This window comes from Carcharodon carcharias, chromosome 18 (assembly GCF_017639515.1).
Source record: "Carcharodon carcharias isolate sCarCar2 chromosome 18, sCarCar2.pri, whole genome shotgun sequence".
Lineage (NCBI taxonomy): Eukaryota > Metazoa > Chordata > Chondrichthyes > Lamniformes > Lamnidae > Carcharodon > Carcharodon carcharias.
In genome coordinates this window covers 73,529,587-73,553,247 of record NC_054484.1, presented here as the reverse complement: position 1 = coordinate 73,553,247, position 23,661 = coordinate 73,529,587, and the positions used below count along the sequence as shown (strand labels likewise).

The following is a 23,661-nucleotide window of genomic DNA, read 5'->3' as shown; positions in this document are numbered from 1 at the left end:
CCCCAATTTTCCTCCACCTCCACTATGCTGGGAGTGTGCCTTGGAAAATGTATTTATATATTTATAATGACAATTGTGACAATTTAGAATGGCATTTATAATCGCTTTCTGGGGGAAAAAAAATGTCTGTTCTCTTTGTGAAGCAGCAAATGCACAACCTGTAAGCAGTCCCTGGCTGGTTGATTAGATCCTCAGGCTTACGAAATATGTTAATATATGTAAGATTGGTATTGCAGGAGGAGGTGGGGACCATCTAGAACTAATTTTCACTTTGAAAAGCCAGCCAGGTGCACAATGGGGGGAATTGTCATCTTAACACTTGGCTGATTTCCCACATACTTTAGAAGCTGACAAATTTTTATTTGTAGTTCTTCTGCTTCTTTTTCTTCCACTCCCTCCCTCAATTTTCTCACCTACTCTACTTAAGCACAGAGAAATGCACTGACTTCTGCTGGATTATAACTCCTGTAGCGCCAGCAGTTCTCCAGTGCCTGCTTCAGATATTCACCATCTGTAAACTCAGACAGTGAGAGGGTCAAATTGGTCTTTGATGATTTGACAATGCATCTTTCAGCAGAAGCCAATAAAAATTGGCAGGTAAACTTTGGCCATTTCTTTCCCATTTTCTAACCTGGGACACTGAGACCATTTGAAGTGCCCCGTTTTGGGTTTTAGCTGTGATTAGCTAAATCAGCGTAATTTAGGAATTGAATTTGGAATTTTCTGTATATCTTATGTAGGTGAGAAAATTGAGGGAGGGAGAGGAAGAAAAATAAACAGAAGAACTACAAATAAAAATTTGTCAGCTTCTAAAGTAAGTGGGAAATCAGCCAAGTGTTAAGATGACAATTCACCCCATTGTGCACCTGGCTGGCTTTTCAAAGTGAAAATTAGTTCTAGATGGTCCCCACCTCTTCCTGCAATGCCAATCTTACATATATTAACATATATCTTAAGCCTGAGGATCTAATCAACCAGCCAGGGACTGCTTACAGGTTGTGTATTTGCTGCTTCACATAAGAGAACAGATATTTTTTTCCCCCAGAAAGCGATTATATCACATGGTCACCTGGAATTTCCACTGGGGACTGTTCCCCTCATCTCTTGCTATATTTATAGCAGGATCGGTGGAAACCATGGAGAAAGCCCATAAATGGTAATTTAGACCTTGGGCTGGATTTTTGGGCTGGATTTTATGACCCCCCCCACCACACCACCCCTCCCACCACTGTCATTGCCCTGTTGGACACGTGGACATATTTCTGGCTGGGGACATGTAAAATATGTTGGGTGGCTAGCCCACCACCTTCCCACCCACCCACCCCCAATCAGGTCCCCATAACGTGAGGGCTGGGAATTTCCTGCCTCATCTGCTGGCGGGATATATTGGTCCTGCCGAAGTCAACGGACATTTGAATAGTTCGCAGCATTTTCTGGCCTACGCCAAAATTCTGTCTGAGTGGTGGGTAAGGTGCCTACTAGCTCATTCACCCTTAGGCCTGTTGAGAGCCTTAAGTGGCCAATTATTGCCCACTGAAGGCCATCAATCCACCTCCACTGCCATAATACACTGAGCAGTGGCAGGTGGACAAGAGTGGGAAGGCTGTTTTTTTTAACAACTTTGGTGAAAAGACGGGAAGGAAAAGGGTACATCAAATTGGGGGTGGGGGGGAGGGTATGCTCAGAGTGCATTGGGGCATCTCCCCCAAGATGCTATTCCTCCTCTGCACCTCCTTGCCTGGCCTCTAAAACCTGTCCCTCCCACCCCCTTCCCTATGGTGTCCAATTCCCTCCCCACCCTAAAAGCCCGAGACTTACCTGGGTTCAGTGTCCAGTTTTGATCTCTGTGGGCCTTCTTGCAGTCCCAGCAGTGCCCACTACTGATTCTGGCACTGCTATGACTGCTAGGACTGCCAGTCAATCAGATTGACTGGCAGCTCTCAAGGGCGGGACTTCCTCCCACAGAGGGTTGGAAGTTTCACTCTCTGCTTGTTTAGGTCATCCGAAGTGTTTTATCATTGCAGGGCAGCCCTTTTAAAGCCTGTTGGTTTGGAACGGACTTCCGGGGTGGGGTGAAAAGCAGCATGCACCCCTGTAAAATCTAGCCCAATATCTGCTGATGTCATGGTAGTAGATCAGGAGAACCCCACAGAAATTTTAGTGTACTTACCCAGAACAACATCGGGTGCAATAATATTGTTCTGTTTGAGAAGGACAAATTGAAAACCTCCTTTAGCTCTTGGACTCAGTATAGTCCAAAGCTAAATGAATCCATGATCTGCACAATGGTGGTCCATTTCAAAGTTCACCTCCTGAGACATTATAGGCAGGCTGCCAGGCCACTGTTACATTTGTACCTGAAGCAGCACTTTGAGAGTTCCAGTAATTTCAGCTAAACCTCTACCTTTATGCCAAGTACTGAGATCTGTTGCGGCTGCATTTCAATCTTCTGTCAGTCCTATGATAATCCCTTTGTAGCGTATACCTGGTAAAGTGCCATTTGTAAATCCATTGATGGAATACATTTTGATTGGAGTCTTTACTTTATTCTCATAATTCCAGCTCTCGCTTTCATCAAAAATGGAAAACAGCAAAAAAAATTCTTCATTGAAGTATTTTTGCTTTCCATTCTGTGATAAGCTTCCTACACAAAAAGAAAAAGGAACTTGTTACTGGGATTGATTAAATACTTGGTACCATTTACACTTCATTTGATTTGTTCTTCTGTTCCTAGTTAAAGTAGTTCTCACCTCCAATAACTTCATTTTAATTTTAACTCAGGCCATGAATCAGGCAAATGGAGGAAGGCTAGGTGCACAAGAATCTACCCTGATGTCATCAGCATAAGGCCCAGACACTTTGAACTCCTAGACTGAATCTCAATTTTGATTGATCCGCTATCCATCTGATTATACCAGGAAACAGGCAACTTGCCAACTTTGTGCACACTATTTCCAGTGGGGGATGTCTGGGCAAGGAGAGAGAGACCATCCCCCAGCACCAGGAGAAGCAGCCTTATGGCCACTATCCTACAGGCCTAGGGAGATAAAAGCAAAACACTGTGGATGCTGGAAATCTGAAATAAAAACAGAAAATGCTGGAAAAACTCAGCAGGACGGGCAACATCTATGGAAAGAGAAACAGAATTAACATTTCAAATCTGTATGACTCCGTGGTGGCTGACAGGGTTTGGCCTCAGTGTCGGAAGAAGTTCAATGACCTCACAAGAGCAGCAAGCATGATTGAAGGCCTTTGTCTCTCTCTCTCTCTCTCTAATACCTTCTGATAATAGTTCATTCACCTCCTCTCTCAGCAATCTCAACAATTCCCTTCCCTTCATCACACCCTTCAGCATCCCATCACAAGGGCACACTAAAAATTCTCATTCCAAAGATATTCACCTCTTCCTCTTCTTAAATCATACACTGACACCATTCTGTTCTCACATCCTAGCATTTACATCTGCAATCCTTCCATTTCATAGTCTACACAATTAGCTTTACATTCATCAACTCCCCATCCTCATTCCAATTTACTTCTCCATCTCTCACTACATGCATTATATTCACAAGCCTTACATATTTCTACTTAGGCATTTGCTGTTGAAAAGCTAACTCTCACCCTCTCTTTCTACAGGATAAAGCAATATATAATGCAAGGGTGAGGACCAAGGCCTAGTGAGGGGTATAAAAAATGGTAGACACAACCAATTTGAGATTAGTGGCTGAGACAAAGCTATAAGTATTAGGGAAGAGGAGTTGTGAAGCCTATCTGGGCAGGATGCCTCTTTAGGTCTTGTAACCCGCACAAAAACTCTTCAATCTAGTTTCATCATTCTGACATGCCACATTCTGACAGGACTAAACCTCTTATCTTTTATCATGTTTTATCATTCCTCCCTTGGCACCAAAACATCCCAAACTAAATAACAGTGGTGATCTATATGTGGCACTGACCATGGTGCATTAGCCCTCATTGTTTTCCTTGAATCTTCTGCAGTTATTGACACTGTCAACTAAACACTATACTTACATCAAAGCCAGATATGGAGCACAGTGGTTAAGTCATTGGTTCTCAATCTTGTTTGGCTGAAGGATCCATTTACAAAATGTGTTAGTAATCAGAGACTCCCTTCCCCCTGACATCTAAATTATACTTCCATATAATACTCAAAATTCAAAAATGCTGCAAGTAAAAGAGGGTTTAAATAATGCTTTTAAGAAAGCAGGTATTTACTTAGAAATCAGTAAGATGGGTAGCTTGCTTCTCACTGTAGAGTCTGCCTATTCTTGTGCCCTCTGTTTCCCATTGACATAAATTTGGAATTCAGATCCTCATGTTGAAATCACTCCACGGCTGTGCTAACCTCTAGTCTCTTCCACTACAACAACCTCCTGCCCACCACCCCATGCCCCAACAAAAACCCTTCATTCTTCTGGTTTTTGTGTCTTGTTCATCTTCCCTCTCCCCATCTATTGATTTCCTTCAGCCACCAATGCTTCATGCTCTATAATATGTTTCCCTCCTCACCTTGTTTAAGACTGGTATAAAAATAAATCACCTCTCTAAGTTTTTCATCATTTCCCCCAATATCTCCTCCTCTTGCTATCTATTTTCTTTCCTTTGTGCCTCTGTAAAGCACTATAGCATGTTTACAGTTTGTTGTCGTTAAAAGACTTTTAAGCACAAGAGCCACAGGCATGTTAGACACCTCCGCTGGTATTCCCTCTTGGAGTTCCCCAAGTAACCTGTGTTGGGAATAATGACTGTTAAGTAATCAGAGGACTAGCAAACTGAACTGTCCTGTCCATCAAACTGACAGGATAGCATGGATCCAGGAATGCATGCCAAAGGGGTTCAACAGAAGTACAAAAAGAGGAAAAGAAATGAATTACCAGGTTTACAGATGAGTAGAGTTCCAATCAACCCTGTGTGGAAATCTTTCACTACGTCAATATCAGAAGAATAGATGTAGGTAAGGCACTGAGGATCAAATATTGTTGGTCCCATTTCTTCTGTGATCTTCCATGTATAGGTATGTTCTTGGGAAGGTACAATGGGTTCTTTTCTGTCTTTAAATAATAATCTGTTTTCATGGAAGAATCCTAAACAAAATCAAACATCAATGTCAATGCTTTCTCTGCTGTAAAAATGATTATGATAGAATTTGATGTAAGCATTTTGAAAGGTATTTAAAAATCACATTAAATGGTTACATTTGGAAAGTGGCAGATTTTTTTGAGACATCATGGAGCAGAGAGAGCTGGGTGTGATTCCCCCACTTTTTCAGTTTTAGTTCTCAGCCAACACAATGTAAGGAAATTCATGAATAATCAAACTATTGTCTTTAAATTTAACACCTGCTATTACATTATATCCATTATCTAGTTAATGGACATTCTATACATATAACAACATATTCATATCACACCTTTAACTGAATAAAACATCCCAAGACACTTCACAGGAGCAATATGAAGCAAAATATGACACTAAACCACATAAGGAGATATTAGATCAGCTGACCAAAAGGTTTTAACAAGTGTATTAAAGAAAGAAAGTGAGGTAGAAAGGTTTAGGGAGGGAATTCCAAAGCTTAGGGCATGGGTAACTGAAGGCACAGCCACCAGTGGTACAACGATTAAAATTGGGGATGCTCAAGAGGCCAGAATTGGATAAGTGCAGATATCTCGGAGGGAAAGTGTACCTTTGTCACAATCACATAGGATGTCATTTTTGCCCTTGATATGAACTGTTTTGGTACTGTGGCAGAGGCAGAAACCTGATTGGAGGGATTTAAAAATGGAGTTTCAGGAAAGATGGGCATGAATTTGGGAGGCGGCAACACATTCAATCAAGGACTTTGAAGAGGTAAGGGAGGTTGGAAATGGGACAAATTTGCAAAGATGGTGAAGTGAGGTTGAGGGTTGACTTTTGGAGGACATGGATAATGATGGCAATTTTAAAAGAGAGAGATGCAACACCTGAAGAGAGAACACGATTAACCATATTGGATAACATAGGGACCAGGAAGTGCTGTGGTTGGGGGGAGATCTCACAATGAGCTTGGAGAGGACATGAGGGGAGGCAGGAAAAAGATGAGAGAAAGGTATGAGTTCAGGTCTAGGACTAGGAACATTAGAGGAAGTTTGGCCAAGTGGGAAAAGTGGAAGGGAGGGACAAGATAGAGGCAGCTAATCGGATGGTCTCAATCTTAGTGACAATGAAGTATATGTTCTCCTCACACTTAGTTTCGGAGTGCGGAGAGAGGGGTTTAAGATTCAGTTTGCACTACAGTATAGAGGCTAGGACTATCTTTGCAATCCAGGATGATCCTGGAATAGTGAGCAGCTTTAGTAACTGAGAGCAGCACCTGATAGCTAGATCTGATGGCAGAGTTGCTAAACCAGTTGTCCACCAGATCCCTTCAAGTCTGCAGACCTTGGACTTCAGGGAGTGAAGATGAGGGCCATACCAGGAGGAGTGGCTGGAGTGAGAGAGACTAATGGTTTTATCGAGGACTGGAGAATCAAAGATGGAGGGGAGGATGTGTTTGAGCAAATTGGTAGCTACAGAATGTTGTGGTGAGCTGAGGGCCAAAGGCTAGACAACTGGTATTTTGAAAGCGGAGTTGAAAGTGAATTGGGGATTGTTTTTTCCAGGAATGAATACAGAAGGGTTGGGATGTGGAAGGAGGATGTGGCTGGAGAGTGATACAAAGCAGTGGTCAGAGATGGCTTTATCTGTGATTGATACAATAGGACTAGCAAGACCATGTGAGATGGTAAGGTCAATGGGGTGGCCATGAAGATGAATTTACAAACTATATCTCTGCTGACGAGTCCATGCACAGCTTTTCCTATATAAATTTGCATGAGTGTATATTGTTGTCCACATACACAACAGTCCTGGCTCGTACGATATTGTAAGTTGAAAACTATCAGTTACATCCTTAAACTTAACAATTTAAATTTTCCACTCGGCTTCACTAAAAACAAAATGGGTAAATTGAATGAAACTGACTATCAATTAAGGTCAGCATCTGTTATGACAGCTATCTGCTTGTATGTTGCATCCAATTTTCTGGTGGCATTTCCTTCAGTCACCAGTTTCCAGTTCCACAGCTTCGATATGTAAATGAGCTTCACATGACATACTGCTGATGTTGCTGTCAGGTTTTTGCTGAATAATCCACCCAACTGTGTAATTTGGACGTCCAGGATTGCTAGGGATTTAGCTATTGAAAGATATGCTTTCAATGAGCCCTGTCTGAAGACTGATAGGAGGCTTCACACCTTTTTAACCATGATTCTTCTTGTTCTTATTTATCCATTAAGGTAATTTTGCAGCCACAGTTGGGTCAGAGCTATATTGCCCCAACCACAGTCAAGTACCACCATGAGTTTTCCAGTGGAAATCCCCTTGTATTTATGTTTGGAGGAGGAATGAACAACAGAAAGATACCAGACAGACCAGGCTGTGCATCCCGCAGCTGAATCTGATTTTGCTCCCATTTTAGGTGCTCTTCTGACACTGCTCAAGTATCTTGTATCAAGTATCTGCTCAAGTATCAAGAGCTTGTACCTGCTTTGAGAATCTAGGATGGTATCTCAAACCTTTATTTAAAAAAGGAAGATGTACTATTCTATCTATTTGAATATTTTTTCAAATTCAGCTCAAAAGCAGTGATCTTGTATCTAATGGCTGACACAATGTGAAGTTCATAATACATGATGAAGCACCATTAGGTAATGATTTCATCAATAAAGATATTAATTTAATGAATATCTAACATCTTTTTCCTCAGCCTCTCCTATCCTGAAAACATTGACTCTGTCCTAGGACATAGTATCACAATAATAATAGTGCTTTTAATATATTAAAACTTTCAAATGTACTTCACAGGAACATAATCAAACAAAATTCAAGTAAACCACATAAGCAGATATTAGGGGCAGTGACCAAAAGTTGGATAAAGAGGTAGACTTTAAGGGGTGTCTTTAAAGGAGAAGTGAGAGGCGGAGAAGATTAGGAAGGGAGTTCCAGAGCTTGGAGCTATGCAGCTGAAGGCATGGCCATCCCTGGTGGGAGGTGAAAATCGGGGATGGGCAAGAGGGCATAATTAGAGCAGTGCCCTTCAATACCTCCCCCTAAGTAGTTGTATGCAAATACCTTGATAATGACTATCAGTAGGCCCTTAACTGCCCAATATTGCTCATCCACCATTCACACATAAGTACTTCCAGCAGATGGTTGGGATAGTAATCACCAATCAGAGCCCTGACTGACTTTCCTCTTCCTAACTCAAGTATACTGAGGCTAGTTGTTGCTCACATAAGATTAGCTAACTCAGCATAAACCCAGCATTGATCTGGTTTCCATGAACCAATCACTGACTGAAACCATTCACTATGTTTTCAAGTGTTCTACCAGCAACAAGTTATTTTCTTAGTAATACTATGACAGCAATGCAAACTGAACATTTGGCAAAACAAAAGCTAAATTATCTCTGGTGGTTGATAAGCCAATATAACAAAAAGACATCAACATCTGGAAATTTGGACATGCCCATTTTTGAGCCAATGGAGGATGCAGGGATCCACCCCAGCACCTAAAGGATGAACTCCAAGACACATCTGATATTGGACCCAGGGGATCAATTCCATCAAGGTAGTGAGCTGTGGACAATAGCTGGCAGCTCTCTGGTAAAGAAAGATTCAAGATTAGACTGATGTGATGTTAAATTATATCAAGAGATAGCGGTGGCTTTTGTGGGGATAGGGGAGACAGTGTCGACAATTGCCCCTGCTCTTCCCAGTCCCACATTCAAGAATGTGCATTTTAGACCTTACCTTGTTGGTCATGACCCAAATTAGAATTGCTGAATACAGTACTCATGAAGTCTAATGAAAACTACATGCTGTGTTAATCAAACAGGAAAATCAGAAACTGTGAGGCTTAAGTTTGGTAGACATTTCAATTAAGAACAGTTAGTGGGAGAGCATTTCTCAACCATTCCAAAGGTTAGTTTAGTTTGCAAACAAGTTCCAAAGGAGGTATCACAATGGTCTGCAAAGTCAAAAGCCTCTAGTAATTGGAAAAAAAAACAATTTTACAATATTGTTCAAAAGATTCCTTTCATAAGGTTTTATTCTTATGGTAAGCAGATAAAAAAGATTTAATTAATCAAGATCAGAAATGAACCAGGGTGCATGCATTCTGAGGTCATATTACAAATGTACAGATTACAGTGTGAGCCAGAGAGAGCATACAGAGAGGAAGATGAGCAAGGGAAACCAGCACCTTCAGAAGAGAGCCAAAGAATCATGATGGTACCCATCCAGGAGGATATCTGCAGAAAGTGCACTCTCAAGTCTATTCACAGAAGCTGTGACCCTGATATTTACTAGGAAGCACTGCATTGTGAGAAATTGATTTGAATTTGTTAAGGGTCTAATTGATATCCAACACCTTGCCCATCCTTAATTTAACTCTCCCTCACCTCTCTTGTCTGTCTAGGGGTGGTGTTGGTTGGGGGGTGTTGGGGGTTAATATTGAGGGCTGTGTCTCAGAAACCTACACTTCAGACATGAAGCTAGAGGAGCTCTGTTGTAGCCAGGTCTAGAACCAAGATCCACAATATGGGCAGCTCTGACTGCTGCAGAGAAAGCAAACGCAGCTCTGAATTTATATGCCATTTGCTAATTCCAGAGAACTACAGAGGCCTTTTTACCAGATCAATCAGCTCACAGTACATTTCTCTAGAAAGCCTTTTTTCTTGTTCTTCCTTCAAAGCGAAGATGACCATGTCCATTATCTTGGGTGCTAGTCTGAGTTCCAGTGGGCATGCAGGTGACTGCTAAGGCTGACCTCCGCATGGAAGATTCTGCTGCAAACAGGATAAGGAACCACAGGCAACTGAGTTTTGGACAAGTTGCTGGCTTAGGATTTTCTCTCCTTCTGTTTTATCCCTGCCTCTGATATGTGTTTCCTTTTTAAGGAGGCTGCACGCCTATTTTTTATTTTGTTGTGCCAGATGCAATGATCCTTGATGAGCTTCTCACAGGACTTGAAGTCAATATCGAGACTTCAGAGTGCCCTTGTAGCGCCTCCTTTGGCCACCATGAGAGAGCACTCTAGACTCAAGCTCTCCATAGAAGACCTGCTTTGGTAAGCAAGTGTCAGGCATTTTGGCTACATGACCAGCCCAACTCAGTTGTGACTGTCTCAATATGGTGTGGATACTTAGAATGCCAGCTCAGGTCAGCACCTCAGTGTCCTGCCATCTGATCTTCAGAAGCTTCCAAAAGTAGCTCAAGTGAAATTGGTTGAGCTTCTGTTGCTGATACATAGTCCAAGTCTCATATGTAGAGTAGAGTGGGCAGGGTTATTGCACCATACTTTCAGTTTGGTAGGGAGACTTATTCCTCTTCATTCCCAGACTGATGTTTGAAATCTGTAAGGCAAGTTATCAATGGCCTGTTTACCAAGGCAGCTCAGTTTATACAATTTGGCAGTGTTCCCATATGATCAGAGAATGGGCCATCAGATTTTCCATTAGTACCAGTTTCCCATGCTGCTGTGACAAAACCTATTATTTGCACACAATATCTGCACCTTTATATTTTCAACAGAAGTTACACAGAAGATCTATGTGGACAACATGCCGCAGAAGTTCAAAAATATCTTGTCATTAATAAGTAAGAGTTTGGTAAATGTATTGATTCTTGCTGATATGCCCCCTTTCTAACACATACAGTTATGTTAAACATTAAGAAAGCTATGAATATAGCTTCCGAGTTATTGACACAGGACATCTGCAAACACAGTGCTACCAACAGATTAATTAAATATGGTAATACATGGAGACAACAACTGCACTGAAAGTCTGTACATTTACCAGGAAACAACATGATACCTGTAGCTACATGATGATTTCAAATGCTAGTGGATTTGTTTAACATAAATATACTGATAGAAAATTTAAAAACTACCACAGCAGATAAGCAACATATTCTAAAATTGTGTCTCTGCACTGAGTTTTCAGCATTATAATTTGATGTGTCAACTTGTGTCATGTTGTTTTTCATTTTTTCATGGGAAATGGGCATTGCTGGCAACGCCAGCATTTGTTGCCCATCCCTAAATGCCTAGGTGGTGGTGAGCCACCTTCTTGTACCACTGCAGGTATAGCCATAGTATCGTTAGGAAGGGAGTTCTAGGATTTTGATCCTATGACATTGAAGGAACAGCGATATAGTTCCAAGTCAGGACAATGTGAGGCTTGGACGATGACTTGCAGGGGTGGTCTTTACATACATCTATTGCCCTTTTCCTTCTAGGTGGTAGAGGCTGTGGGTTTGGAAGGTGCTACTAAAGGAGTCTTAGTGAGTTGCTGCAGTGCATCTTGTTTATAGTTGTCCCGACAACAGGAAATTGTGGTTAAGTGAGGTCCATTTATAACTTCACCAGTTTACGAAACATATTGAACTATTTAAAGAGGTCCTGTGTTTTTTTAAAGATACAAGAAAAGACACTGACAAAAGATGGCTACTACCAGTCCCTGATGTCTGGTATTGTAAGTTGAGCACTTTTCTGGAAAGTTCCTATATAGATTGCACTGCAGACCTGCCCTGACATGTTGCATGGAATTTGCATGGTGTGAAAAAAAATTGCAGCCAGTTGTGGGGGCTGAATAAAAGGGAGCCCGTTCATCCCACCTCACCCAGTCGTAACATAGTACACACTGCCGCACTGTGCATCAGTGGTGGAAGAAGTGAAAGTTTAAGTTGGCAAATGGGGCGTTGATCAAGCCGACTGCCTTGTCCTAGATGGTGTCAAGTTTCTTGAGTGTTGTTGTAGCTGCACTCATCCAGGCAAGTGCAGACTATTCCATCACACTCCTGACTTGTGCCTTGTAGAGGGGAGCAGGCTTTGTGGAATTAAGAAGTGAGTTACTTGCCTCAGAATTCCTAGGCTCCAATCTGCTCTTGTATTTATCTGGCAGCTTCTGGTTAATTGTAATTTAAATTTAGGCACAATGTGTAAGACCTGATGAAAAAGACAGTCTCGCAAATTTCAGCTTCAGAGTATAATGGCAACTGCTGTGATTAAAGCTCGAGAAGTTCCCAATATATTTACTGGTTGTTAGCAGACAGTCAACCTTGTATCAAATTTTGGGGAAAACACACTTCTTAACACTAATATTAAACATCTTGTCAATGTTAAAAAGTTATCTGCTTCAGATAAAAAAGACAGATTTGTATTTGTATTTGTATAGCACCTGAAACATCATCGGATGTTTCAAAATGCTTCACAGCCAATTAAGTACTTTTGAAGTGTAGTCACAGTTGCAATGTAGGGAATGTAGCAGCCACAGCAAACTCCCCAAAACAGCAGTGTGATAATGACCAGATAATCTTTTTTGTGTGATATCAATGGAGGTTAAATATTGTCCAGGGCACAAGGGATAACGCCCCTGATATTCTTCGAAATAGCATCATGGGATCTTTTACATCCACCTGAGAAGGCAGACAGGGTCTTGGAAAGATTTTAATTAATTGTGCCCGAAGATAGTAGGACAAATGCTCCATTTTCCCTGGCTAGAGGGTAATGTGGTGAAGGCAACTGGTCAGCTTTAAATTCCTTAAAGCAGATATGGGTCTTGCACTATAGAAAAGGTGGCAGTGATGTAGTGGTATTGTCACTGGACTAGTAACCCAATAGATCCAGGGTAATACCCTGGGGATTCTGGTTCAAGTTCCACCACATCAGATGGTGAAATTTGAATACAATAAAATTCTGGAATTAAAAGTTGAATGATGGCCATGAAACCATTGTTGTAAAAACCCATCTGGTTCACAAATGCCCTTTGGGAAGGAAACTTGAATGGCCTAGACCTGCAGCAATGTGGTTGACTCTTAACTGCCACTCCTAGCAAGTCATTCAGTTCTACCAAGCTGCTAAAAAGTCTAAAAGGAATGCAATGACCTGATCCCATGAATGAATATTAAAAAATGAAGTATAATATGACCATTGGCAAGGTCAACATCTATTGCTTATCCCTAATTGCTGGCAGTGGTTATGTTAGGAAATCGAGATAGCTTAAGTAAGTTATATTAGTATTTGTGGGTATTCGGAATGAGTTTTAGCTTTAAAGTTCAAGTTTGATTTGTATTTCAGTATGTGTGTTAGGAAAGGTCAAATGAAGTCTTAGTCTCACTTTGCAAAGGTGCTTGCATTTCTAATGAAGAGTTTACCACTCCTAAAGAGAAGGTGAATATATAAGGGTCGAAGGATTGGACTGTTGCCTAGCAAGGGAGCCCAGAGAGGCAGGTCCCTCCCACAGACACACTAGAAGAGGAGAAACAGCAGTTGTTTTGGAAGCTGTTTGAGTGCAGTTGGTTTTAAAAATTGCTGCCAGGACAGACTGGAGCAAAGGGGACAGATAGTCAGTCCCAAGCTAAAGAAAATACCCAAAAATCCAGGGGAGTTGAAGAGGGGAAAGTCCAAAGAAGACTTTCTGGTCAAGGGAATGACAGGTGCCCTGGAAAAGGTCTTATTAAGTGAAGTTAAGAGTGAGGGGCAGAGAGAAAGGCTCCAAGCTTCAGATTTAAAGAGACAAAAGCTTCAGACAGCAGATTTAAAGCAAGAACAGCTTGCAAGAGGCAAGAAGGTCCAAGGAAACAACTGAAAATCAGTAACTCTTTGCTATGGGCAGGAAAAGCAGTGGCGGACTGTTGACAGCTAAGTCAGAGAGACAGGGTATGTAGAAGACAGCTTGAATGAATGTGATGACCCAAGAAAGAGGAATATCAGGAGAGTTTGAAACCCTGGAGGTGGACACTTGCGGAAGGCATCTGAGAGAAAGCGTCGGTTTGGGAGAATATTCCAAGGTGAAGTTTTGGAGAGTGGAGATTGGAAACCCTTGTGTGAAGGACGGAATTCAGTGAGACTGGTTGGCTCATGGTGTGACAAGCATCTGGGGAAAGTTGTGGAGAGATCCATAGCATGTGTTTGAGGTGGTTCCAGAGTGTGGTGTGTCTGACCATAGGTTTACATGGACTGTGTATTACCGTGTACATTAGAGTATAAGATAGCTTTTGTTACTTGTGTTATCCTTACAAATCTGTATACATCTGTAAATGTATAGTTATGGGTGAAGGAGTATTGTAATATAGTTCATCTTTTCTTGTTGAATAAATGTTTTATTCTTTTGTTAAAATTTCATCAGCTGACCCCTGTGCCTCTGTTCAGTAACCACTCTCCACATATCTAAACAAACAATTAAAAGTTAGGATCTATCAAGTTGAGTTCCAGTGTGGGATCAGGCTTGTCCAGGGGGGTAACCTCAGCTGGGATCGTAAAGTGGTGAGCTGACATCTTGAATGGCTGCAGTCCATGTGATGCGGGTATATCCACGAGGCTAATGGGGAGGGAATTCCAGGAATTTGACCCAATGGCGATGAAGTAATGACAATATATTTCCTAATCAGGATGGAATATGAACTGGAGAATAATCTGTCGGTGGCAGGTGTGTGGTGGTGGTGGGGGGGGGGGTTGTTGTTTGGGGTGGACTAGGGGGTGGGGGTGCGGAGAGAGTGGTTCTGGGAGAGTGCCCCCATGTGCGTGCTGCCCTTGTCCTTCTAGGGAGTAGACTTTGTAGTTTGGGATATGCTGTTGTCAAAATCTTAGTGAGTTGCTGCAGTGCATCTTGTAGTTGGCACACGAGGCTTCCGTGATATGTTGGTGGTGTCAAGAGTGAATATTTAAGATGGTGGATGGGGCGCCATTTATGCAGACTTCTTTGTCCTGAATGGTGTTGAGTTTCTTCAGTATTGTTGGAGTTACACTCATCCAGGCAAATGAACAAGTCTTACATCACACTCCTGATTTGTGTGTTATAGATGGTAGAAAGGATCTGAGGAGTCATGATGTGAGTTAAATGCTGCAGAGTATCCCACCTCTCACTTGCTCTTGTAGTCTCAGTTTTTATGTGGCTGGTCCAGTTAAGCTTCTGGTCAATGGTGACCCCTCAGCTGTTGATAGTGGAGAAATCTGAGGGTAATGCTGCTGAACATCATGGAAGGTGGTTAGACTCTCTCTTTTTGGAAATGATCATTGCCTGGCACTGTGTAGCACTGATGTTACTTGCTACTTATCAGCCCAAACCTGAATGCTATCCAGGTTTTGCTGCATGGAGACACAGACTATCTCATTACCTGAGGAGTTGTGAACAGAACTGGACAGTGTGCAATCATCAGCGAACATCGCCACTTCTGACCTTATGATAGAGGGAAGGCCAATGATGAAGTAGTTGATGATTGCTTGGATTATTGGTTGATGAATCTATAATAATTTTAGCATTGGCTGGGTTCTGCCATTCGTGCTGTGTTTAGTACATGGAAATATCCAACAGATTTTATGATTGAACGTGTACAAATAAATGAATAACATTCATACAATATTAAATTGGTCAGTGCTACCCACTGTGCAATGGATTCAAACCAATGCCTAAAAGTACCAGTTAGGATCACAATGGGGGAGGAAGGGAGGGTGGTGAAACCTTGTGTCCTTTGAGTGGAATTTGTTTGTTCACCCCTTTCCTACAAATCTTTACAAATCAGCAATACTGAAACTCAGACTTCATCATTAACTAATTTATTTCTAAACTTGGATTAACACAATCGGATTAACTAACTTGATCAGACATGACTGGACCAAATTTCTAAATCCGGTATTAGTCCAGGATTGCATTTCACGCTGGGTTGCAAACTCGCTGGTGCAACAGATGTGAAAATCTCATCAGTCAAAACCCGTAATACTTACATAAAGTAAAGTTGCTGAAATGAGAGATATTGAGAAAATGTTGTGTTCTGAATGAAAATATGATTAATGAAATGGGAGTCAGGGCAAATTCTGCGCAACTGGTGCCTTGTAATTGATCTTACAAACGCGCACGGGTTAGAATTTCTATCACAGTATCACAATTTCTTTACAGAGCAGAAGGCCTCAGGCCCCCAGACCACCCCTACACACCCCCAACCCACAAATCCTATCTACTTATCTTAGCCACTTACCTTCCCCCTGGCCTGTCAATTTTCCTGGCCCTTTAAACTTACCTGCTTGACCGCAGCAAGTGCTGTAAAAAAAAAAGGGGGCATGGCCTTCTTGAATTTGCCAGATCTACACTTCACTAGGGCCTGCGAGAATTCTTTTAATGCAGGCCCCCAGCAGCTCCGGTGAACAGAAGTAATTGTGCAATTTTCAAGACCTGGTAAATACATATTTATTTCTTCTAATTTCTGCGGGCCAGCATTTTCCGACGCTGGTCGGAGGTTACAGCCTTATATGTTTTATTAACTGCTCTCTCAACATGCCCTGTCATCTTCAATGCCCTACGTACATGTACACCTCTGCTCCTGCACATCCTCTAGAGGCTCTCCCTTTATTTTATACTGTCTCACCATATCTTTCCTGCCAAAACGAATCACCTCACACTTCTCTGCATTGAACTTCATCTGTCACTTTTCTGCCCAATACACCAAGATGTGTATGACCATTTGAAGTTCAAGGCTATCCCCATCACAGTTGACATTTCCAATCTTCATATCATCTGCAAATTTTGAAATCATATCCTGCACACCACAGTCTAGGTCATTAATATATATCAGGAAGAGCAAGGGTCCCAACGCTGACCCCTGAGGAACTCCACTACAAACCTTCCTCCAATCTAGAAAACAACCATTTATCACTACCCTCTGTTTCCTGCCACTCAGTCAATTTCTTATCCAAGTGCCTTCTTTCCCTTTTACTCCATGAGCTAGAAGTTTGCTCACAAGTCTGTTGTGTGGTTCTGTATCAAATGCCTTTTGGAAATCCATATACATCACATCAAGTGTTTCCTTTAGCTACCTTCTCTGTTACCTCCTCCAAAAACTCTAGCAAGTCAGTTAAACATGATTTTCCCTTGATGAATCCATGCTAGCTTTCCTTAATTATCCTGCACTTGTCTAAGTGATTATTGATTTTATCCCATACTATGGTTTCCAGAAGTTTCCCTACCACTGAGGCCAAACTGACTGGCCTGTAGTTGCCAGCTTTATCCTTGCATCCCTTTTTGAACAAGGGTGTAACATTTGCAATTCTCCAGTCTTCTGGCACCTCCCTTCTGTCTAAGGAAGACTGAAAGATTATCACCAGTGCCTCTGCAATTTCCACTCTCACTTCCTCAAAACCCCTGGATGCATCTCATCCGATCCTGGTATCTTATTTATTTTAAGTAAAGATAGCCTTTCCAACACCTCCTTCCTCTCGATTGTAAAGTTTTCTAGGGTATCAGTTACGTCCTCTCTTACCTCGGCCTGGGTAGCAAGTTCTTTCTTTGTAAAGACAGTTGCAAAGAACTCATTCAATACCTACGCTATTTCTCCAGCCTCCATGTGCAAGACCCCTTTCTTTGTCCCTAATTGGTACTACTCTTTCTTTTACCGCCATTTTATTATTTATATGCTTATAGAAAATCTTGGGATTCCCTTTTATGTTCACTGCCAGCTTCTCTTCATGCTCTCTTCTTGCTTTCCTTACTAGTTTCTTCACTTCCCCTCTGGTCCTTCTGTATTCAGCCTGATTCTCCACTGTACTTTCTACCTGAGATCTGTTGTACGCACACTTCTTCCTTTTCATCTTCACTTCTATCTCTCTTGTCATTCATGGCGCTATAGATTAATTTATCCTACCTTTCCCCTTCAAGGGAATATACCTTGACTGTGCCTGCAATACTTCTTCTTTGAAGGGGGCCCATTATTCAGCCACTGTTTTTTCTGCCAACATTTAATTCCAACTCACTCGACTTAGATGCATTTGCATCCCATCGAAGTTGGCTTTCCCCCAATTAATTATCCCTGCTCTGGATTGTTTTCTGTCCTTTTCCATGGTCAACCTAATGGTTACTGTCCCCCAGAGACTCTCCCACTAATATTTGATCCACTTGGGTGAACTCATTCCCCAAAACCAGGTCCAAAAGTGCATGTCCTCTCGTTGGACTGGAAACACTCTGCCATAGAAAATTATCTTGAACACATCCCAGGAACTCTCGCCCCTCTTGTCCTTTTGTGCTATTTCTATCCCAGTCTATATTTGATAACTGAAATCCCCCATTATGATTACTCTTGCACCTCTCTAATTTCTTTGCAAATTTGTTTCTCCCTTCCACTTGTTGGTGGTCTATAAACTAAAACAATGATATTGCACCTTTCCCATTCCTTATCTCTGCCAGAGGGATTCAGTCCTTGACCCTTCTGGGGCATCCTCTCTCTCCTGTACTGTAATACCAATACTGCTGCTCTTCCCTCCCTTTTCTTCCTTTCCTGTCCCTCCTAAACACCTTGTACCCAGGAATATTTAACACCCAGTCCTGCCCTTCTTTGAGCCAGGTCTCTGTTATAGCAATAATATTATAAAAACAAAAAACTGCGGATGCTGGAAATCCAAAACAAAAACAGAATTACCTGGAAAAACTCAGCAGGTCTGGCAGCATCGGCAGAGAAGAAAAGAGTTGACGTTTCGAGTCCTCATGACCCTTCGACAGAACTAGGTGAATCCCAGGAAGGGTTGAAATATAAGCTGGTTTAAGGTGGGGGGTGGGGAGGTGGTTGGGTTGGGTGGGGGGAGAGGGAGAGAAGTGGAGGGGGGGGTGGTGTGGTTGTAGGCAAAAGCAGTGATAGAAGCAGATAATATTATAATTCCATTTGTCAATCTGTTGTTCTGTTGAAGGGCCATGAGGACTCGAAACGTCAACTCTTTTCTTCTCTGCCGATGCTGCCAGACCTGCTGAGTTTTTCCAGGTAATTCTGTTTTTGTTTTGGATTTCCAGCATCCGCAGTTTTTTGTTTTTATCTATTTATTAACTACACATGCACTGGCATACATGCACATTAGCCCTGATTTAGGCTTTTTTACTTTCCCGCTTATTCCGACCCCATCTAATGACTTACTGTTGTCTACTCTAATTCTATCAAACTCTCCAAGTATTTTATCTACTTTGATGCTACTCTCTGATATATCCTCATTATCAGTTGATACTTCACTACTTCCCACTGCCAGTTTATCTCCTCTGCACTCTGAACTTCCCCCAGGATCCCATTCCCCCTGGCAATCTAGTTTAAACCCTCCCCCAATGGCACTAGTAAACTTCTCCATGAGGACATTAGTCCCAGTCCTGTTAACGTGTAACCCTCCTTCTTGCACAAGTCCCACCTGCCCAGAACTGGTCCCAATTCTTCAGAAATCTAAAGCTCTCCCTCTTATTCCATTTCTCCTGCCACGTGTTGAACTGCTCGATCTTCCTACTCTTGTGTTCACTGACACATGACACTGGGAGTAATCCTGAGATTATTGCTCTTGAGGTTCTGCTTTTTAATTTCCTTCCTAACTTATGCAGGGGTTTCTAGATTATCTGCTGTATCCTTGGTGGAAGATCAGTGAAAACCCTGGGATAATATCAAGTTAAACTGCTTCTTGTGGAGTTCTACCAAAATTATGATGGGAGGTCAGGAGAACACCCATTTAAATTACAAGTGTATATTTCCACTAACTGCCTAACTGAAGTCAGCTGTATCAGAGTCATTTTGCTTCTCAAAAGAAATGCAAGCAGTCCAAGGAAAAGTTGATACCATTGATAATGGGGAGGATTGGGAGGAAAGTTGCACTGATGAGGCTTTCTGGGCTAAAATTCCTGGCAGTAGGACAATGAAGCATCCTGCTGGGATATTTTTTCCCAATAGTGACAACCTTACATTGTCACAGACTACTGACTGAAATGTTGAAAGCTGTGCTGGTACACCTATCAAAGCCACCAACCAAAATCAAAGCACAGAGGCCCAAACAAAGCACTGCTTAGCACAAATTGTTTTTTGTGGGCCAGGGTTTTGCTGATGTTTACCCCAACAATGATGGGCTAGATTTTCCAAAAGAAAGGGGAAAAAAGTTCACTTTAATTGTTATTTGTGAAACTCAATAAAATTTAAAACAAAAGCAGATATTGTATTGCAGAAAGGGATTAGTATATTTGAAAATGATTCTGCCTGACAGAGTTACCTGCCATCTTTGTTTTTGTTTCTGCAACTGAGTTCTACTGGGAATCAAATTTATTTCACTTAAATTTCATTGCATTTAAAAATGTGTATTTAAATAGAATAAAGGCAATTATACACAAATTGCACAATTCTACTGGCAGTGTTTACAGGTTCATGGTTCAACATAATTGGCTACCCTATGTGTGGACTTTGGTATTCTTAGCTTTATTATTAATTGTCAACACATATACATCATGTCGACTTGAAAGGTTCCAAAAGCTTTAACGTTTCAATTGAGCATAAGTCGTGATACACAGTGAAACAGAAAAGGGAATTAATTTATCTGAACATGTCTTGGAAATTTTAAAATCTGCTTATTTTTATCTTTCCCACAATTGCCTTTCTTGTCTCTTGAAGCCTCATTGAAAGATGCCACATGGCCTTTGATTCCTCACCAAAGAAGCCATTTTTCACACCATAGCCTGAGCAGGAAGTGCCAGAAGGCTATTCAACCATAGATGTATGAATTCCCTTCTTTCGTTGCCTGTTCTTATATTCCTAGTTACTTATGAAGTGGGGAGTGGTTGTGAGGATACATTATTTAGATCACTAAAAGGAGTCTTTGACTGGTGGGTCCTTCCAAGTGCTAGGCAAGGGATATCAGATATCATCCTTGCTTTTGGTATGCATCTCACTAAAATCAAAGTTACATTTGGCTGTATCTGAGAGGTGTGGGAACAAAGGTGCCTTCCCATAAATATATCCAGTAGAAACCAAACCAAATGTAGGTAATTATTGAGGTAAGTGGCAGTCTTCGAGATCTCCTGGACAGCTGCTGAATAGAGAGTACAAGAACCTGACTCTAATATGCCATTCTAGTGTGGTCCTTCCAGCTGTCTTCCTTGAAGGGCAGATAACACTTCTCTGGCATGTGATAAATCCACTGACCTCTGTGGACTGTGTTCACACATTTTTATTTCCAAATGGTAAAGCTGGTAAGTAATATAAGATGGATCAAGTGACTATTGTGTCATTATCTCTGCTTGTAAGCCTCGTCACCATTCCGTAACTCCAGTTGATAGCACACACAAAAAAAATCAGGGACTCACGTTGTGTGTGTGTGTGTGTGTGTGGGGGGGGGGGGGGGGGGGGGTGTTGTTGGTGTTGACAGGAAGGATGGGAAGGGAGAAAATTAAGGACATCGACGTTTTGAGAGATGACTGCACCATTATCAACTTACACTTGGCTTCATATTCCAAAACAGCTAGGTGCACACAAAAATAATAGCTTTCAAATTCCGGTTTTTCTATCAATGATCCTAACACAATAGCTTGGGAGGATCTGTCACTGTTTTGAAACAACACATATTTACATGCCCGATAGAAGCAGATTCCTCACAATGAAATCTATAAATAAAGATCATTAAGTTCAATCTTTTGAAAAATAACGCAGTGCTTTGTCGCCAGTGATAAACTTGGAGTGGGGTCTGATTGCCCTGTACATTTCAGCCTATTGCACAAGGATTGAATCTAATCTTACCGTCAGCTGATTGTCCCTTCATGATTCCTTGTGGACGAATGTTGAAAGGATAAGCAGCCTTATTCTTGAAATGGATTTTTAAAGTATCTCCTACTTCTGCTCGCAGAGTGGGACCCAGGAGACCTGTAACAATTCCCCACAAAGTAAAATGAAAGATTGCAACAGCAAATCATAGCCAAAATATCAACGTCTTCTCACCAACCATGGAAAATAATAACAACACGAGCGTCGCTTGTTTCGTATTAGATTTGGTTTTATACGAAAATGAGTTACCTCTCCAGTCTGGGCCAGCCTTTTCTATGGTAAAATCAGGGTCATGATACTCCTTGTATACGACCTTATAATAGGTGTCCGTTGCAGACGAACTGAAAGTACACCATTTCAGAAATATTAGTGTAATCTTAAAAGGGCCGAATAATTAATTAACACTACAAACACTGACGCGTTAATGTTTGGCGGGGGGGGGGGGGTGAATTCAAACTGCTGGTTTATACGTTTTGACAAGTTTTCCAAAAAAAAACATAAACATTTTGATAGAGGCTGAAAAGAAACGGATTATTTTAAAAATCCGCGTCACTAGAATCAGCTGTTTAAAAGTGCGTTTGTACCTTTCTCCTCCATGCCTGGAATAAACCCATTCGATTTCAACAGCAGCCAAATGGTGCAGCCTGACCGCCGTCAATCCGCCACCTATTACACATGAAGTGAACAGCAGGAGAGTGCAGCAGTGATTCATGCTTTGAATCGTTGTCTTGTAAATGCCTCTCTACAAAGTCCGCGAACTTGCCCGGTTTTATTTGGGATGTGACGTGCGCTGTCCGGCCCTGGTGACCTGGGGTGGGGGGGTGGTGGTGGGGGTTAGATTCTATCTATCCATCCATCCGTAGAGGAACGTTCAATGATATATCGTGCCATCAACCTGCGCAAACCCCGTCACAAGCCTCTAGGTAAACACTGGCCCGGTGAGTCACCCACTGCGTGGGATACCGCTCTTGTGAAGGAGCTGAGTTCCCGCATGGGTCCTCCTGATTCGGTGCAGCATCTGCACAAACCGCGTGGAATAGTGCAATAACGGGGCGAACCTCCCCGCCGAATTAAAAAAAAATGCTAGGACATCTCAGGTGCGGTTGTCAAAAACACGTTTGATAAATTACAAGTTCAACTGTAATTTTAAATTAGCTAACTTTCCTTTATCCAGATTGGATGAAAGGTTATGGACCTCTCGTTAACTCAGTTTCTCTCTCCACAAATGTTGACTGACCCGCTGAGTGTTTCCCAGTGTTTTCTGTTTTTGTTTCAGATTTCAAGCACCCGCTGTATTTTGCTTTTATCCTCTTTTCCTTTGTCTTGTCCCTGGGAAAGTTGGACTCGCCAAGCAGATAACAGGACAGCATATTTATTTGGATGAAACAACATTGTTTACCTATTTAGATTACGGAAAAAACTTAAATCACATGTTTCAGGCATTTTTCATTCAAGAACAATTAATGTTTAACTCACCCACTGCAGCTGTGCAAATAAGGGCAAACATTTTGCTGCCAGTACACATCAGAAGTGTGTATCAAAGCGTGGAAGCTCAGCCCATGATCAGCTATCTATAGATGTGATTGGATGGAATATCACAAATTGGCGGAGCACTTTTTCAGATATGTGCTTTGTGGGAGCTCGGGAGTTACATTTTTGGCCATAAATTCTTTTGGCTTGTAAATGTAAATTCAACTGAGTTTGTCGGTCTGTCTCTCTCCACTTGACAGGCTTTACAAAAGTTTTACAGTTATTTCTGACCTTTCATCTGAAATGCAAATATATGAATGCTTTTAAGCGAAGTTCAGAGGCAGAGAAGGGGCGTTCGGGGGAATGAAAGGGAAGGTCTGCTATTGGGTGGATGGAATGACAAAAGAGATGATACAAGGCAAAAATGAGATAGTAATGGAATAAAATCAAAAATGTTCGAATTACGGAGAAGGTCCTGCAGCACCTTTGGAGAGAGGAACAGAGTTAACGTTTCAGGTCGATGCATTTCTGCAGAACTGGGAAAAGTTAGGGA

The 23,661-nt window shown here is 41.7% G+C and overlaps 1 protein-coding gene across 1 annotated transcript in view; it reads right to left on the bottom strand.

Moving 5' to 3' along the window:
• Positions 1 to 22,459, bottom strand: part of f5 (coagulation factor V) — a 110,939-nt gene extending 88,480 nt beyond the window's left edge. The window contains exons 1-5 of the mRNA XM_041210901.1: positions 22,223 to 22,459; positions 21,888 to 21,979; positions 21,615 to 21,737; positions 4,896 to 5,105; positions 2,486 to 2,644 (exon numbers count right to left, since the gene is read on the bottom strand). Coding sequence (XP_041066835.1) covers positions 2,486 to 2,644; positions 4,896 to 5,105; positions 21,615 to 21,737; positions 21,888 to 21,979; positions 22,223 to 22,350 — 712 coding nt within the window. The 5' untranslated portion in view covers positions 22,351 to 22,459. The remainder of the gene's footprint in view (positions 1 to 2,485; positions 2,645 to 4,895; positions 5,106 to 21,614; positions 21,738 to 21,887; positions 21,980 to 22,222) is intronic.
• Positions 22,460 to 23,661: the final 1,202 nt, after the last annotated feature.